Here is a 20447-nt window from a genome sequence, read left to right on the forward strand (position 1 = left end):
ACTTCAGTTGAGAATGACAGATTGCATTGATTTATTAATATCAGTTTAACAAACCAGTAAGGAACAACAACATACACATACTACATAATCTACCAATGAGCTTCAGACAGCAAGGCACTCGCTGCTTAAAGGAACAGCTCACCCAAAAATGAAAATTCTGTCATTAATTACCCACCCTCATGTCATTCCAAACCTATAAGCCCTTCATTCATCTTCGGAACACAAATTAAGGTATTTTTGATGAAATCCAAGAGCTTTCTGACCTTGCATAGACAACAATGTATAACTGAAATGTTCCCAGACCATAATGTATTAAGGACACCAATAAATTAGTCCATCAGTGGTTCAACTAATTTTACGAAGCTATGATAACACTTTTTGTGTGCAAATTAACGACTTTATTTAATAATTCTTGTCCTCCAAATAATTTCTCTGCACGTAAACAAGGCTCAGCGCATGTGTGTTCTACGTCTGCAGCATCACGCGCATGCGTTGTCTATGTTTATGCAGAGGTACTCTTGATAATGGCGGAAGACATGATTTCGAGGAGAAGGACTGCTGAATAAAGTTATTTTTGTTTTTGTTTCCTCTGAGCTTCATAAAATTACAGTTGAACCATTGTCCTTACTACATTTTCATTTTTGGGTGAACTATCCGTTTAAGGTAAACTTTTAGTTTCATTATACACTTTAGAAAGCCTATAATAACATCACACTCAGTTTTTACACTCAGTGACAGCATGAGATTCCCCCTCATCTGTACAGTGCTCCTGACGCAATGCTCCTGATGCGTCCCATGGGTTCTCCTTTAATAGCGTCATTAGGAAACCCGCAGTGAAATCTTGGCAAACTGCAACTGTGATTGAAACAGAGCCGCGGCTCCCCTGTGCTTTGCGGCAACCTCATTCCATGGTGCACCAACCTCCTATAGGGCGGCCAGGCATGAAGGGGTGAAGACTTTTACAGTCTCATCCCAAGAGCAGTCCACAACCTGTGAAGAAAGCCACAGTCACACAATTAAAACTGTATCCACGTGATTGAGGTAGAAAAATATGATAGTTAGATAAGGACATTAACACTGTCTGTAGCTGGATTCTGGTAATGATACCACCCAGCTGAAAAGTTCCACCACTGACTGGATACACACAGTATGCAGTTATTTTACTTTAATTATTTTTAAGACATTTTACTATTTTTTTAAATTCAAGTTAATGCCATTAAAATTCAAAATACCATTAATAAACCTACCAAATTCATGTAAAGCACAAAGCTTATTGTGTCACCACAAGGGTCAACTCAGAAAAAAAAAAAAGGAAAGAAAGAAATCCCCACTGATCTGCAGTGCTGAGAGAGCACCCTTGATATTGGGAAACAAAGAAATTTTTATGCATGTGCTGCTTTACTGAAATACAATATAATGATGATCAACCAACAAATTGTTTGTTTCTTTTGATGCTGCTTCAAAGACTTTTTAAAGCATCTCTTTTTGCCTGGGCAAGGACATTAAATTGCTGTCATACCATGTACAGTTAACAATGTACTTTTGTTATATTCTCCTCATTATAATTTGTAACAGCAATATCAAGACAAACTGAATATGGGCAGCTGACATAACAAAAACATATAATGATTAATATTTATAATTATTAATATATGCATAAGATATTAATCACAACACTTTTAAAGGTGTAGAAACCATTTTCACTCTTAAATTTCTAGTGAAATTCACAATTAATTAATAAAATGGCAAATAACATTGAAATAAATGCATTTTGAAGTAAAAAGACTCTCTCTATAAGGAAGCCCCAATCTTTGCTTGGCTTAAAATGTCCATATTGCTATAAAAAGAATTTCAAAAGCACAGTTTGTCCTAACAGACAAAATTCAACTCTATGTGAAAGTGATATAGTGATGTTCCACTCCTCTTGCAGTCCTTTTCTCCATATCTCATTACTCCAGAGCGCTCCAGCAGAAAGCCTGTGACTCACCCATTGAGGGAGAAAAAGTCCTTCATTAATTACTTGACTGCAAAAGGCACAACAGAGACTGAGTGCCAGAGAGCGGGCAACAGTGCAGAAGAAACAGATGCAGAGAGCAGAAGCGAGGAGTGAACGGGTGGTCAGCTGATAACACAATGCTCAATATAACTGGAGGCAAGAGAACAAGAATGTGATTCCGCTCTGCTCATCTGAGGAACAATATCTGTTAAGAACACACAATACATGTCCTCTTTTAAGAGATACATTTTAGGTTCTTGTCAAAAAGTGTAAAGGTATGATGCATCACCAGCTGTGGGTGTAGATAAAGTCGGAGCTGGGCTTTTTCTCAACAACCGGTTACAGTATAATTACCGCATTTGAAGACTTCACTTTGTTCAAAGGCATAATGACTGTACAGATGTTCAGTATGTTCGCAAACCTGAGCGGAGGTGATCAATCAAGCCGAAAGGGTAAAAAAAAAAAAGAATTTTCAGTGGGAATGTGTGTTTTTAAACTGATACGTCATCTGTAAGGAATAGTCAAAATCGACCTATAATCGTATCCACTTAGACAATAAATGACATTGGTGGTGTTAGATCCCCCTTGACTCTAAAATGTGTATTTAACAATGGCTCAGGGTGAGTTGTGGGCTTGAATATTGGCCTTGACAGCGAGTACGAGCAGCACAAGGTGTGTATGTGTGTATGTGCGTTTGTGTGTACGGTTGGCAGCGAACAGGGAGACTGCAGTAGAAAAAGCACTTCACAGTTCTTGCCCTCGCCTTGCAGGAACAACCCACACCACCTGCAGCCTGCCAACAGCTGCACTTACGCCCCATGCGGAACTAACAATAAGAGAGAATACATGCATGCATCATTTTCCCAATCCTGCAATTTGGCTCTGACACACTGCGGTTCATTTTTTGAGATTTTTCTGGTTGCGCACTATTAGTATAAGAGACACAGCATGTCTTCTAAGAGAGTTACAAAATACTCTGAAATGGGCAAGACATCTAAGTGAGCTTAAAAGCTTTCCAAATTTGCATTCTGATAAACATGAAACTCTACATTATCAAAATGAGACCCGAAGGTAATGGCAAAGCCTTGAAAAAGTTATAGAGTCATTATACCCTGCAAACAATATAAATAATTTCAGCAAAAAAGTTCAGGATGCTTTGAGAATGCAATAAGGAATCTAAAGGGTTTATTCACTTTATTATTTGATTATATTTATATTATATTTGTTTATTATTTCAATTGCATTATACAAAATATATAATGCACCTACATTCAAAACCTTGGGGTTGATACGATTTTTTTTGCTTTATTAATTAAATATTTTGTTTATTATTTAAAATGTATTATATATAATAATATACTCCAGTCTTCAGTGATTTGGTGCTCAAGAAACATTTCTTAGCAATAATGTTGAAAACATTTGTGTCACGTAATATTTTTTGTGGAAAGAGTAAAACATTTTTTATGATTCTTTGAAGAATGCAAAAAGTTCAAAAGAACAGAATTTATATGAAAAAGCATTAGTATGTAATAAAGATAATATTTCTTTCTTTAAATAAAACATTACATTTTACTGACTCCAAACTTTTGACACAATATTCTAATAAACACAAAAATACACTGCATATGCAAATACTGGATGACACAGTGTATCTTCAGTTTACTTTTCAGTTCTGCATTAAATTAAATCATAACTTACTTCCCTTGACTGCATAAAATGAATTAAGTCACTGAAATCAAATCAAATCAAACCCATCATGCTCCACATAAACAGTCAGAACAGAAGAGCTTCATATTCATAGGCTTCGTGATCTGAGGTGACCTATAGGTTGCAAGGTATTCAAAGCTAAATGGAGCTGAGGGGTTAGCTGCAGACGTCTCGTGTCAGCTCAGTGATGGCTCACTGACTGCTCAGACTTTTTTTCATCACTGTGAGTGCTGGCGTCAGACAGGACCGGCTCCCCTGAGGACCGCGGCCCACATCTCAATGAGCTGAGTGCTCTGTTACTGTACGTGACCGGTTCCTTGCACACGCTCTATCAACAAAGCATGCCACCTATCTGCAGATGATTGTTTTGAACAACAGACAGACATCAGAGGTGAAGTGAGGTCAACAGACCAGGCTGTACAGTGAGGGTTAACCGAAATTAATAGCTGCAGATGGGGTCATGGAAATATTGATTTAAGTTTCTCAATTATGAGCCACTGGTCCATCATAACAAATGTCATTAAAAATATATATACAAAAAAAATTAATAAAAAAATCACAGAATTAAGACTGGATGATATTAGCATAGCACAATTATATATCAATATTTTGGCATTATTTGATATATAACTTATATTTATGCATTTGCTTTGAATTTTTGCCCAATCAGAGCTACCTTAATTTCAAACAAACACATCGGAGATTCAAGTAGTTAAACTGAAGAAAAATAAATAAAAAATCAGCAATATTTAATAAATCACTGTAGGGATATTATAGTTAATTAAAACTAAAACCATTACAAATGTATTACTTAAAATAAAATAAACATTACTAGAAATAACACAGTAAAAACATTATTTTAGCTAGCTGCCAAGGAAACATTTCTCATTTTATTCATTTAGTGTATGTACCTCGATGACACTAACATAATGCATAATACTGACTGAAATGGACAGCTTGAACTGATTTATTAGTCCAGTTCAATTCATTTCTGTGAATCAGTTCAAACTGTCAATTTCAATAAATCACTTGAAAACTCAAAGGAAACCTTTAATTTGGGTCATCAACTTTAAAATGCACATAGCATTTTTTTTTTTTATTACAATATACTATTTTTACTACTGAAGTAAAGCTACTAAAACATTCTGCCTAAATACACTCATACTTGAATAACACCGGCTTTATTTAAATAAAAAGCTTGCTTGGAGTTATTTTTGTTGGAGTTATCTGTGCTGTTGAAAGCTACTACATTGTTTCCTCCTAATATTAATTTCCTTTGTGCCACTTATTGAAAGGACAGCATGGGAGGAAGTGGCAGGATGTGGCGAAAAAAACTGGGAGCAAAACTGCACATGCACTGACCAGTAGGCCACTTTTTCATATTGTTATTTTCAGCTATAGTCAATAGGTGTGACCCACAGCACTGTGTTTTGGTGAGATTACCTGGTTAGGGATGTGCAGGTTGAAATCCAGGCCACACACAAACTCTGAGTGGTGCTCCAATGTCTCCAGCAGCGGCTGGTTCTTGGAGTAGTCCCAGAATCTGTGGACGCAGAGCAGCAGAAGGCAATCATGCTAATTGAACGGCCGTTTGTCTTCTTTGACGGGGCAGCGGCTCAAAGCCCTGACGCAGCCCTGGCTCACCAGGACCTGACTGATCCATTCAGCAAATGTAATTAAATCACCTCTCTGAAACCCCCCCCCAAAACTCCCTGTCTATAGGAAAACATTAGGCAGGCATTAATACTAACATTGCCACAGAGCAGAAGTGAAGGATATTATTCATAAGCACAGTGGGACGACAGCTGTTTAGGGTGTGGACGTCTTTAGAAAGAGATGTTTAAATAAATCACCAGTGTGGCATCAATACGCTGGATGCGTGTTAAAGGTTCCGAGGGCACTGAAACAGGGCACCAAACATCACTCATTCAGTACAAATGGTGCACTAGTGTTGTTAAAAGACCCGGTACTTCGGTACCAAGTCGGTACTAAAGAAATGAAAACGTCAGGGTACCAGGTTTTTTTAAGTACCGGTGGTACCAAGTACCCGTTTGACCCGGTTCTTGGCGTGTAAGGCCCTATGATTTCCGCGATGCAGAAAACGCGGATGGAATCTCGGAATCCAGTTATAAAAACGGAATTTACAGCTTAACACGGAATGTCACGGAATTTGTCAAAGTTTGGATGAATTAATCAAAAGTAGGTCATTACACTTAAGCCGCAAAAGTCGATTAAAATGTGAATCCTGTATGTTCTGTGAGTGTGTGTGAATGAATGAATGAATGGCAGAGACGCGCGGTTTTGTTTACTACATAGACTGAAGCGCGTGTGACGCTCGTAGTGATTTCAGCATCTGTCGTCTCAATGAGGACATAAATACATAAACAACATCTCCAGAACTGCTCTGAGAATCCCTTCACGAGCATTTTACCGTTTCATTGAGTAAAACCAGCTTCAATTTAAAGGTATTCACGGCAACCCTTCAAAATAAAAGTTCGGTTTAACTAAAGACATTGTACCATTAGGCTACTATTATTTAGTAGAATGTATGTGATAGGCTACTACTACTAGTGTTGAAAAAATTAATAAAACTTTATTTTTTAAGAAATAATCACACAATATTTCTTCCATATTTTAATTTGAATAGTAAATCCCCTTTATTTACCAAAAAATAAAATGTTTAAATTTCATTAATTAAAAGACCAATTAAATTTGGGTGAAATTTGTTTACTGTTTTTCATACTTTTATTACTTGCAGAAAAACTTAAAACACAATTTTAAATAAGTATAAAGAATGGCACTGATTTTTATACATTTTATTTTTGTTTGACTTTATTAATAAAACAAATTGTGTGTTTTTTAATTAGCATGTTTTTGTGTTTTGCTTTGGTACCAAAATTGGTACAGAGAACCGTGGATTTTCACTGGTATCGGTACCGAATACAAAAATGTTGGTACTGTGACAACACTAATTTGCACATGTATTTATGTGAAATTTATTTTATGAGATACATACACAACCAACAGAATCACTGATATCTGTCATGCTTCTTTTAAAGCAATGCATCAACTTAAACAAACTTTCATCATTTAAATAAAGAATGAAAGCTCCTTACACAAAGCAAAGAACAATGTAGAAAAATCAATATCCCTGCCTAATTAGTTGTTAAATAACACAAAGAAAGACTTCATTTTCCTTCTGTACTGCACTTCCATGTACGTGCCGTCAAAGCAACTCAGAAAAGCCAGCTGTTATGAATGAAAGAGGAAACCTTATCTGCTTTAAACGAGACCTGACAGATCTGAAAGAGCGACTGCATAGACTGGGTTAAGTAAACAGCTAAGTGTACATGTGTGTGTGTGTGTGTGGCAGCAGGTGGCTCACATGTTCTTTTGAAAGTAAATCCTTCAAAAAGGCTTTGTTTTTAAATAAACACCATTTTCTCTTTACCGCAAAGGGAACAAAAAAAGATTCACGTTGATCCGTTCTTCCTGTGGAAATCATTTCTGGTAATTACCTCGCGGTCGGCATTATCACAGTTTACTCTGAACGTAAAACTAATTAGATAGCACCTTAGTCTGTCCTGTCCTGTTCAAACAGCAAATTTCCTGTAATAGATAGAACTGATTTTGATGAAAGCAAAACCACAAATACTAGTTCTAAAGCTAATTGGCTATAATTCATGCTAAATGAACTGAGAGAACAACAACAAACTGAAAGTTGAACAAATATAAAAAAAGAACTTCTGCTAGGGTTACTAAGGTACAGTAATATTACCGGCTCCTTATGCACTTCTTAAGGACTTTATGTTGTTATTATGTATAGAAATTGTATTATGTATAGAATCGTCATAGTAATGTGTTTTACTCATTTGCATAAAGTTGGACATGCCTACAACTTTTAGTCCATTTAAATAAAAATATTAAAAATATATAATATAAAATACATACATAATCTTACATTTATTACCATTAAATTAGCTTTTTGGAAGTATGAACAATATAATACACGTGTCTTTCTCTTGTTTTTACAGGGACCTGGGTTTATCGTAGTACACAAATCCAAATACTGATTGGTTGGCTCATTTAGTCCAGGCTTACAACGCCTCCAGGCTTAGATAAACAGATAACATTTAAACAAAAAGGTGACAAGCAGCATTGGAAGGAAAATCAAACTCGCCTCTAATAAGACCACTTGTGGCAACCACTGCTCAATATGAGTCAATTCTCATTTTAAAAGCTTGTCAACCCAGATAAAGTACTCTCTGTAATCTTTCTCCAACAGCCAAGGCAAAGACCTGTTGTCAATCTTTAAGAAAAACAACTATCCATCCCTTTATCAATTATAACGGTGTTCCCATTTGACTTGTTTGGAGGAGTACAATAGACTAACTTCAGTTTTAAAGAAATGTTCCAGGTTAAGCTTTATCGACATACTGTCAGTCACATGTCTCTTAGCACAAAAACACAAAGTAGCAGTGTTTTTGTTAAAACTTAAAGGGTTACTCCACCCCAAAATGAAAATTTTGTCATTGATCACTTACCCCCATGTCTTTCCAAATCCGTAAAAGCTTTGTTCGTCTTCGGAACACAATTTAAGGTATTTTGGATGAAAACCGGGATTGACTGCCAAATAAATAACACTGTCAAGGCTCAGAAAAGTATGAAAGACATCGTCAAAATAGTCCATCCGCCATCAATGGTTCAATCTGAATTTTATGAAGCAACAAATACTCTCCAAAATTGTGCTATGGCGACGCCAGAGGTTGCGTTAGACTTTAATATTATCCGTCATTTTGACGGACAGGGTCGTAAAAAATTCCGTCATAATCTATTATTACCTGTCATTTTAATTTTCGTATTTTAATTATAATAACCCATTTAATTGCTTTTATTTTTGTTCACGTTTTCATTTTTAATAATGAACCTAAAGGACGAGCATATTGGCTTGTGCATTTATTTCTTTATGAAGAAAACAGAGACTGCGTCAGTGACAGCGGAGGACACTTAAAACAACAAAATATGCTAGTGCTGGATAAAAAAATAAAAAACAAAATAAAACCGATTTCTCTGTTTTAATAGATTCTTATTTTTATGAACCAATATCGTTTCTTAACTCCCAATCTATGCTGTTTTCATTTGATGAATGCACAGTAACCTTAGACAATCGGCTAAACTTTGTGCGTTGTTACTTTTGAAATGAAATGCAGTCTCAGGTTTCAAATTCTGTCCATTTTATTAGGAAATTCAAGCAATAAATACCGTTTTGGCTTTAATGTGGCGTGATAGATCGCTGTAGACACCTCAGATCAAGCGATTCGCTTTACTATACTCGCCTTTGAGTAATCAAAGACACAGCAAAAGACCTTTATTTTTGTTCTGGAGACGATCGCGCGCTCTGCTGCTTCACTGGAGCGCACTCGCCACCAACTGGACAGGGCTGGGAATTACAGTTATAAACTACAATAGATCACCCTCAGACTCAGTGTGTGTAATCTGCCAAAGTGACGGACGGCCTTCAGATTTTTCCGTCACTGCTAAAAAAATTCCGTCAATGACGGAGAATTTTCGGTTAACGCGACCTCTGGGTGACGCGGAGGAGACAAATTGTTGAATAAAAGTCGTTATATTTGTTTTCTTTGCGTACAAAAAGTATTCTCGTTGCTTCATAAAATTCAGATTGAACCATTGATGGCGGATGGACTATTTTGACGATGTCTTTCATAATTTTCTGAGCCCTGACAGTGGTTTTCCGGGCAGTCAATCCCGGTTTTCATCCAAAATATCTTAAATTGTGTTCCGAAGACGAACGAAGCTTTTACGGGTTTGGAACGACATGGGGGTAAGTGATTAATGACAAAATTTTCATTTTGGGGTGGAGTGACCCTTTAATTTTTACATACAAAAAGTCATCTAATTTAAATTATGTGGCAGAGCTTCACTTGTAAGAACATTAGTAGGTGTCTGGCAGTACAAAAATGCATGCTAAAATGCAATTACAGACTACTGTTAACTATAGTATAATTTATGTGTTCTTCAAAGGCCTAAACATGTCTCACAATTAAAGGTTATTAAGACTTCTAGAGTATATTTGCATAAAATCTATGGGAAAAAAAGTGGCTCTTTTATCAAATAACAGCAACTAGGCAGCAAGCTTGAAAAAAAAATAAAGCCAAAAATTGGCTTTTGCTTTACTACTGTGATTTTTGCTGATATGTCCTTGATAGCCCTTTTAAAGATCATTCCCCCAATGCAAAAATGAGCTCCACGCTCGATAAAAACACAACCATGCACTAACAGAATGCATTCGCTGCAAAAGGAAATAAAGCAGTCTACCCTGAAATGAGATCAATGGGTTTTACAGCCCCACTTTATGGCAAAAGCATCGGTTCTTCTGGTAAAGTGCCAGCAACGCAGACTTTACCATTCATTCCAAAGGTCACTAAGAAAAATCATCTTCCCTCAACATGGATGAGGAGATTTGGACAATGCAGGGAGGCCTTTAGAAATGTGAAATCCAACTTCATGTGTTTTTGACGGAAGATGAATTGTTTCAGTAAAGCAATTTATCCTATACAATTTGTCATACAACAGTTAGTTCCGGTCCCCTAATTTAATTGGACGATTTTTGATTAACTTCTTATTTATAGAACAGTATAAAAGAAATAGCACATTTATAATTGTGCTTTTGTGCTGATATTCAGAAGATCGTCACAGTTGCTCACGTGATATTGCTTAATCTGAATTTAGTTTATAACTGACTCTTTAATGATTAAATGTGACAGATGCACCTGTGATCAAAAAATTGGCTTACCTGACTGTGAAATCATAGGAGCAGGATGCTAGGACTGTCTTATAAAATGGGCAGAACTAGAAATGACAAACAAATAAAAGAGGAATTAATAGACAGTGGCTGTTGGAGAAAAAACATTAATTGATGAACATGTTGACATCTTTATCAATGAACACTGCTTTAAAACTTGCATAAAGGCTATATTTGCACTGCAGCTGAATGAGGCCCAAATCCTTGAACCAGTTTATAAATGTCCAAATGTTCATTTATGACATGGATCACTTTTATATATGAAAATAAACTGGATAAATATCTGACTTTTTTATTATAGGCTTTAGCGTGAATAATTCAAATGAATTACATCAATTTCATCAGGCAAAATCTATACTTGTTAGGCAAGCTAAAATAATGCAATGAACCTGAAAATGAAATCTTTGAGATCTACACATTTTTATTGATTAACTCTCCTTCTACCTGAGTGTTTTAATGATATCAGCTGAATTATGACTTGAAGAGTTCATCACCAATATTATCGTGACCCTACAGGAAGAGTTTTTGTAGAACAGTAAATGAGAAAGACAATAGACCTCTTTGTCACTGATACAGTATAAAATGACATAATAATCATATAATAAGAATAAACAGTGTTCATTTCAAAGCTGTTTGACATCATTACATTCAGGAACACACAATCTCATGCTTCACAGCCCTCCTGTATTCCCAGTGCAATAAACTGCTCATAACTCCTTATTTCACACATTCTATTTTTTTCTACATTATCTGAAAGCTGAGAGCAAAACCATTAACTTGAAACAGCTTGTGATTTCACCCTGACCCAGCTGAAGTGGGTTTTATTCCCATATCTCCTTTTGGATATACAAGCTTACTCGTGTGACATAAAATCAAAGCATTTGTGTATGTTTTGGGCACAGGTTTGACAGTGGACTGGTCAAGTGCACTGATCTCTGTAATCTATATTATTGCTGAGTGTTTGGACACTCAAGCGCTCACATTTTCTCCAACTCAATTTCACAGATCCCTAAAGATAATCTGTTTGTATACGAAAATCCATAGCTGTCGCATACAGTACAGAAACACGCTGTGAGTTTCCCCACAAACAGACACTACTGCATGCCTCATTAAAGTTCAACAGGCTTGTTAAGTTAATTAAAAACAATGAACAAACTAATGTGATACTGAATGGCAGCTGTAGTCTTTAGCCTTCATCTAACTCAATATTTTCAACTGTTATGATTTCTCAATATAGCCCCTTTACACATTGTTTGCATGTCCTTTCAAACTTCATTAAGACACACTTCTGTGAAAAAATGAGGCCAGCTTTTAAACTAGAATAACAGAAATGAATTGGCCATCTAACTACAATACCTTTACTCTGCGGATGGCGTAGGAATGGCCCATCATTTGAGCTACAGGATGTCGGACGTTACGTAGGTCCCATACTCTGAGACTGCAGTCCACGGCTCCAGTGACCAGAACATTCTGAGAACATGAGAGGAATAACAATGTCAATGGAATGAAATATTATTGAGCACTATATACTTTATATTGCATATACTGCATGTATATTTACTAGAAGCAGTATGCTAGATTGTTGGTCACTTGACACATGGCACTATGTTACATGCTTAATACAGTAAGTGGTATACGGTTATCTCAGAAATACATGACATTTCACTTTTTTTAAATTCCAATTTCTATCAAAATACTTATAATACACTAAAAATTCTGAGGACACACTGATGAAAGGTGACAGTAAAGACATTCATAATGTCACAAAATACTTAAAATATTTCAAATAAATGCTGTTCTTTTGAACTTTCCATTCATCAAAGAGTCCTAAAATCCAATTTCTATCAAAATACTTATAATACACTAAACATTCTGAGACTGTAAGATACTGAGAAATTAAAACTTTTTCAGCAAGGACAGACTAATGAGAAGTGTTGTTCTTTTGAACTTTTCATTCATCAAAGAATCCTGAAAAATGCTTCCACAAAAATATTAGGCAGTACAACTGTTTTCAGCATTCGTAATAACAAGAAATGTTTCTTGAGCACCAAATCAGCATATTAGAATAATTTCTGAAGCATCACGTGACACTGAAGACTGGAGTAACGCCTTCTTTATGTGCTCTAAGAAAGTTCAGTGCAATAACACTTCTATATACTGTATCACAAACAGCGTCACAGATAGTGAATGAACTGAATAGAGGAAATACTCACCTGGTCGTATTTGCACCAATCACAGCTGAGGATTTCAGCCTTGTGTGCTGGGACGGCCAGCCTGCATGATCCCGCCTTCACATCCCACACTCGCAGTGTCCCATCCCCTAGCAACAGAGACGAGCTTCAAATCTCAAGTGTCAGACTTTTAAATCTTCTAAAAAGCCATGGAATTCCTCATACAAATTCCCAGTCTGCACTCTCTGCAGAATCCTCTGAACCATAACAGTCATTTCAAGGGCCACTTGCACTCAGCATGAATGGACCCAGGGCAAGGCGCTGAGGGAAGCGTCGCTGGCCAGTCCTCTACGCTGCACAGGCCACAGATTTCTACAGGGAATTTATCTTGTCGTATCTCTTTCACGCCATCTATCTGACCTTTTTCTCGAAGCACAGCATTTCTATTCTAGAAGTAAGCAGTAAATGGTCCAGACATTCACTTTTTACAAGTCACTACATGTTGCAACGTTAGCAGTATCGACAAACAGCAAAATACTCAAGAATCAGTCACTGGGGGTTTCTCTATATGGTGCATAAGTATTCAAAGCCTGGTTAAATAGATTTAGGCATAAATGTAGTATTAACAGCCTGGTGGAAAATATTCATATGTTCCCTAAACTGGAGGTCCCACTTTGAATAACCTAAAAGAAAAACCATAAATAGCTATATATCATGCAGAAACTTAACGCATAAAGTGAGCACCGCATAAACACAGCATAACCATATTAATGTATATCTGGAAAGCAAACAGACCCAACTTAAAGGGATAGTTCATACAAAAATAAAAACTCTGTCATTATTTACTCACCCTCATGTCGTTCCAAACCTGTATGCATTTATTTCTTATGCCGAGCACAAAAAAAGGTATTTTGTATTTTGACCCATATGTTGATATCAAAAGAGTTTTGATTCCCGCTTTATTTATATTTTTTCCATACAATGGAATTCAATGGGAAAGGAAAATGTTTAATTACCAACATTCTTCTAAATATCTTCTTTTGTGTTCTACAGAGAAAGATTTGGAATGACATGAGGATGAATAATTCATTTTTGGGTGGATTATCCCTTTAATATTTCATCTTTAAGTTTAGCATCATTATTAATCTTGGGAACAAACCCCAAAAGATGTTATGCATCTCATCTTGCACCATTTGTGGCACGGACATGAATGATACATTAAATAACAACAGACTAGCTTCTCTCTGTGCATATAAACCAGATCTGGTGTAAATATGCCGGTAAGATTTTAAAAAAAAAAGTCTAAATAAGATTAATACAGAACACGAATCTCAGTTTCTCAATCCTAAAAACGGCATCAAAGTTTGTGGCATTTACTTGACAATCCAATGGAGCGTTGTTTAAATGAATAGCCCTACTTTAGTTAATTACATGTCAGGAGGCTTGTGCCAATGACTATTGTGTAACCCTTATTGATTTGGTGATCTGCAACTGATGGAATAAATAAAAGCCACTCTGAAATGCGACCAGCAGGGAGTGACAATAAATTAAGCCTATCACATAAACACTTTCAAGTACTCTAGGAAGATTTAAACAGAGTGTTTTTGTATCACAATATACTGCAGCATGGTTCCATTTTCTGCTAACATAGTAGCATCAGGAAAAAAGGGACTGCATTTCACCTATGGGCCCTAAAGATAATTTTAATTCAAACAGATTTAAGCTTCTTTGCTATGCCTTCATCAATACTTTTAAAATAATTTTCAAATGCTTTTATGTATAGATTTGATTATTTTACCTTTGTCATAGATACAGACTAAAATATAAAAATACACCATAAAAAATACATAGTACATTTTTAAAATTATGATAATCCTAACAAAGAGTAAACCCTGTCACCATTAACTGTCTGAAAATAATTTATTCAAATCCAAAGCTACACCACTCCAGCTGATGAGAATATGTCAGAAAACATGTCAAAACGGGTCTTAACGTATAGGAGGCAGCTTGCAGATTTCAGAAAAAATTATTTGAAGGTTTTGAAGAAGATTAATTATGTCAATATTTCAATGAGCACAAGTTTAACAATAACTTTGATATGTGGCATGCTCTAGGCACTTCTATTTTAATTATTGCAGAACAGATCTCTTACTGAGATTGTTGGCATGTAAATGTCTTGCATTAAAGATTTCCTGGCATCCCGGCTAGAGAAGCCAGGGCTCCTGCTATCACTGCATAGAGAGAGGAGGAGGTGAAATCTCCGATAAGGGAGGTGCTGAAATTGTCTCTTCAAAGCACAGAGGCACTTGGAGGCCCCGTTGACTACATTATCAGATGACAGAAAATAGAAAATCTAAGTGATATTAAAAAGATTAGGATACTTATCTATTATATATGTGACCCTGGACCACAAAACCAGTCTTAAGTCGCTGGGGTATATTTGTAGCAATAGCCAAAGATACACTGTATGGGTCAAAATGATAGATTTTTCTTTTATGCCAAAAATCATTAGCATATTAAGTAAAGATCATATTCCATGAAGATATTTTGTAAATTTACTACTGTAAATATATCAAAATGTCGTTTTTGATTAGTAATATGCATTGCTAAGAATTCATTTGGACATTTTTAAAGGCATTTTTCTCAATATTTTAATTTTTTTGCACCCTCAGATTCCAGATTTTCAAATAGTTGTACCTCGGCCAAATATTGTCCGATCCTAACAAACCATACATCAATGGAAAGCTTTTTTTTTTTTTTTTTTTGAAAAATTGACACTTCAGACTGGTTTTGTGGTCCAGGGTCATATATATATATATATATATATATATATATATATTAATTAAAGAATAGTGTTTATTTAAAATAGAAGTATTTTGTAACATTATAAATGCATTTACAATCATTTTAGATCAATTTAATGTGCCCTTGCTGGACTGAATTTAAAAGAAATAAAATTACTGACCCCAAACTTTTGAATGTGTGTGTGTATATATTACTATGTAATGTAGACCCTGGATATGATTTGTGAGTTGATTTTAGTCAATGTTTCTAACCAGAATTTGTTGTATTTATATTTGTTTATATATTCTTACAATCATATCTGTATAAAATTCTGTATATTCTTTGTCTTACCAAAACGTGTAAGCTATGGTGGTTTAATTATTTGACGTCATGTTGTCTGACGTCAGTGTCTATGCAAATACTGGTTAGAATCACGAAATATTTTTCCACAAAACTGCAATTTGCCATTTGTATGTCGAAGAAACATAAAAGAGATTATTTATAAACATAAAGCTTGCAGAAAGCCACAATCAGTGCTCATAAATCTGACCAAAACTGTGCTGGAAAGCTGTGGAAAGTTGCCATATTTATGGAAAACAAAAACCTGATGCTGGCTTTATGTTGTATGCTTATATAAGAGGTTTCTGTGACGAAAAAAGCCAGCATATCTATAACTTAAACATCTTTGCTGAGATAGCATTTCATGGAAACCACTTTTTCCATGATCACATTCAGCGTTTGCCACGGTGCTGGGGTTTAGTATTGATTTTCAGACACCTCTCATTACACACGTGGTGTCAACATTTAATAGCAAAAGAAAAGGGTCCTCCATCAACACAGGAGGGTGGCATTCTTACTACAGCTTCCGAGGAGGGCCGGAATTAATACAAAGGAACATGGATGAGTATCCTGTACGTGATCTCTTAAGGAACCAAAGATGAGCTATATGTGTATCTATATGCATTGAGAGTTAGTCATTATTGTCTGGTGCACTTTGAGGGGCCCTTTCCTTCTTGTCACCATTCATGCATAAAATGCATTATAAAGGGATGCGATTCTCCTTTGGTGCTACACTGAAGAAAGAAATTCGTTAAGGTTTCAATGACATGAGGGTGAGTAAATGATGGCACAATATTTATTTCCGGGTGAACTATTTGTTTAAGCAGTGAGAGTTAAGATCAGCAGTAAGTGGCTACTGCAGGTCCAATGTACTGCTGATAAGATCACAGCAGATTCGTTTGGAGCTGATCGACTCTGGGCTCTGATGGCAAAGCCTGGTGTTTAGAGTTGTAATGCGGTCACCAATCCCTGCTACATCTGAGAGAGATGTGTGCTCGTGAGACCCTTGTGAGTCCTTCTTACACAAGTACAAACACACAGATTACTGTGTAGACTCTAAATACGATCTAAAAAACACCCAATGTTATGCAATCATGATTATGCAGAAATTTCTACCATGAATGCACTTTTGAAAAGTTTCCCAGCATAAAATGTATCAAAACTAGGGCTACTCAGTCAATTAAAGATTTTATTTAATTACAACAAAAAGCAGATTACTTATTCGTATTAATCACAAATCATCACACACACACACACACGTTTGTTTTTGTGAAAAGTGGGAACATCCCATAGACTAATGGTTTTTATACTGTACAAACTGGATGTGCTATAGCCCACCAACCCTACACCTAAACCTACCCCTTACAGGAAACTTTATGCTATTTCAGATTTTCAATACACTGCATTCTGTGTGATTTATAAGCGTTTTGAAAAGTGGGGACATAGGGTAATATCCTGAAAAGTCACCTTCTCTTTGTAATACCTATGTCATACCCTTGTCTTTATACAAATTTATGTCCTCATTTGTCACAAAAACCCGCACACACACACATACAGGGTTTTTTTTTTTTTTTTTTTGAGAAAAATGGATTTTATGCACATGTCAGAGGGCATGATTAACTGTGTAAATTTTTGTGCTGTTTTCTAATTAAGTGCACTAAATGAACAAATTCAATTAAAATCCCCAATCAAAACTAAATGTTTAATTAAAGGGCATCTGCAAGCTCCAAAGGATGGTAGTAGCTCATTGCTGACCTCATGGGGTGAATGATTGTATTGACTCCCTAAATGATTTGGCTACCAGTCAAAATTAAAATATAACACAACCTCAATCTTCACTAAAATGTTTATTTGTCTTGTTTTTTTTTTTTGCCAGTTATATTGAGGGGAATGAGATTGTAAAATGGTGCTACACATCTCAACACAAACTGTATTTCTATATTTAGTGTAATTTGTAAGTTGCTCTCTAGTGTAAAATTTGCCTGTGATGCAATTTTAATGAGCTATTACAGCAAAATCAAGACACGAAATAAAATAAACTGAAATTACATAAATTAAGAACTTAAACTTATTATCTCAGCTAATTGCCAAAGCAATATTTCTCATTTTCAATAAGTTTAACTTGATATACTAAAATAAATAAAACTGAAATGTGTAAAACCATACCAACATTTTAAAAAAACAAACTAATAAAAATGACAAAAACAAACAAAAAAATTCAAAAACGTTATCTACAATTATTTCAAAATATATAAATATCAAAATATTAATAAAACTATAATAGTACCACAGTGATACTTAAATAATATCACAATTCCATTTACCCTTTTCTCCTCTTAATTTCCTGTCCTCTCCCATCCTTCACAATATAATTAGCAAAAAGACCCTTGAACTGGTAAAATGGACTGCTAGTATAATACACAGCATATATGCAAAGAGACTTCAGTTGCTTTCAAATATTTTACCAGTACATGTTTTTCTTAGAAATAAAACCCATGGTCTATTTACATTTTTATTCTTTTTATTATCCGTGTCTTGTCGCAGTCATTCTGTTTGTGCTGTGGAAGGTTCTTTCACCAAAACAAATTCTTCATGCTTATAAACATACCAGGCAATAAGGCTTTTTCTGATTCTGATTGTTTTGGTCCGCCACATGGTGCCATCTCGATGCATATGCATGTCTGATCACCCTATAATATTTGTAGTCTACTCTGATATCTGCATCCCAACACAGTAATTTTCAGAAGTAAAGCAGCAATCCTTCCAAACTTCATGGGAGGACAGATACAGCTCATTCTCCTACCTGAGGCTGAAGCAAAGCATGCTGGGATATGAGGAGACCAGATGGTGCTGTAGATAACACCCTCATGACCCTGCAGGGAGCTCACTAACTGACATCGCTCCGGATCCCACTGTGCACAAAACAGGACAACCGTGAAGCTCATTTTATGTCAACAAGTAACAACATTTACAGTATGTCTGATCACCAGTGCACAGAGAGAAAGAGTTTTCATCTTCATTTTAAAGGTTAGTTGCATTTTACTATTTGCTTTTAGCATTAGTTAAGAATTGAACTAGGTCTCTTTTTTTTTAACAATGTCTGCATATATTCACCTTCTAAAACAAACTCCACTTACCACTTTGACTGTGTGGTCCCATGATCCCGATACCACCTGGTTTTCCCCCCGTGTCTGACTCCAGTCTACTGAATACACCTACACCAAGGCAAGACGTTTTGCAGTTCAGGTGTTATGAAGCGCTAAATGCAGGGAGCTTTAACATGAACTATTGAGAGTGTGAACTCACCTCTTGTGTGTGCCCTTTCAGCACCTGCAGAAGACCTTGCGGGTTGGCAGTGTCCCAGATCTGCAAAGATCCATCACCTCCTCCTGTCACCAGCACATGTTCATTGGTCTCGCTCCACGTCACATCGAAGAGCCCATCATTCCAGTCAAAACTGTGTATGAGACAAAAAGATACTCAACCTCTATTTAATGATCAGTCACATCTCCACTTTTCCTTGCCTCTGCATACCTGCATCTACGGTGACCTTAAAAATGTATAATTTCATGACAATTAAGAAAATTTCCCCCTTTATTGTAATAACTGAAAAATAAAATAAAATAAATCATATATATATGTTATTTTATTTTATTATATTTTTATTTTATACACACACACACACACACACACACACACATATATATATATATATATATATATATATATATATATATATATATATATATATATGTGTGTGTGTGTGTGTGTGTGTATAGTATAACTATAGTATTTGCATGATTCTCATACATAACATTATATCATAATGAAAAACAAAATGGTCTTAAAACAGGCCTCACGCAAAATATATTTTTTGTTTGTTTGTTTCTTTCTTTTGACTGTGTAGTTACTCTATTTAATTAAGTGAAAGAAAAAAAATTACCTCCTCACAAGTGAAACTTCTGCCTCTCTCTGCTCCAGCACAAAAAGTGTCCCACATCCTAAAAGACACGAAGAGTTTTCATTGGCATTTATGCCAATTTCATTTATGTATGTTTATGCAATATTCCAAATATTACCTGCTATTCCATAATACTGCGATGTCGCACAGGCGATCGTAGAAGCCAAAAAAGGTGAAATCTCCACCGCATATCCATGACGGCCTGGAGATTTAAACGACTTCATACTCTCTAATAACTCGGTGCAGAAATATCGCCTAGGTCATTGCACTATTGACTCCCAAGTCCACCAAAAATATATTCACGATAAATAACCTATTTTGTGATAAAACGCCAAACATCTGTCGACAACGGCGAAAGCTTGATCAACTCTCAACAATCAATACAACGGTACATTAGGAAATCAGTACGTTTGCCAGGTAGTTTCATTTAGTGCAAAACATGTGTATCCCAGATGTTTACTTCCGTGTTTTGACTGCGTTAAAAACGCGAAGCTGTGATTGGGCAGATCAGGATGACGTCAATCTTGAAGATAGTTTTGATATAATACATTGATATAATATATCATGTTATTTTTTTTTCCTTTTTATTCTATGTGGTTTTATAAAATAGAAACTAGAGCAGAAAATATTTTTAAAATGCCAATTGCAAGTAGTCTGCAAAAACGA

The 20447-nt window shown here is 35.7% G+C and overlaps 1 protein-coding gene across 1 annotated transcript; it reads right to left on the reverse strand.

Moving 5' to 3' along the window:
- On the reverse strand, window positions 1-20262 carry pex7 (peroxisomal biogenesis factor 7). The gene is made up of 10 exons (XM_058756653.1): window positions 19900-20262; window positions 19764-19821; window positions 19127-19277; window positions 18958-19035; window positions 18624-18732; window positions 12740-12846; window positions 11883-11996; window positions 10518-10573; window positions 5147-5246; window positions 1-990 (listed from the first exon to the last, which is right to left on the reverse strand). The coding sequence occupies exons 1-10, from the start codon at window positions 20003-20005 to the stop codon at window positions 925-927; spliced, it is 945 nt and encodes a 314-aa protein (XP_058612636.1). The 5' UTR covers window positions 20006-20262; the 3' UTR covers window positions 1-924.
- Between the last annotated feature and the right edge of the window lie 185 nt (window positions 20263-20447).

Source organism: Onychostoma macrolepis, chromosome 20 (assembly GCF_012432095.1).
Source record: "Onychostoma macrolepis isolate SWU-2019 chromosome 20, ASM1243209v1, whole genome shotgun sequence".
Taxonomy (NCBI): domain Eukaryota; kingdom Metazoa; phylum Chordata; class Actinopteri; order Cypriniformes; family Cyprinidae; genus Onychostoma; species Onychostoma macrolepis.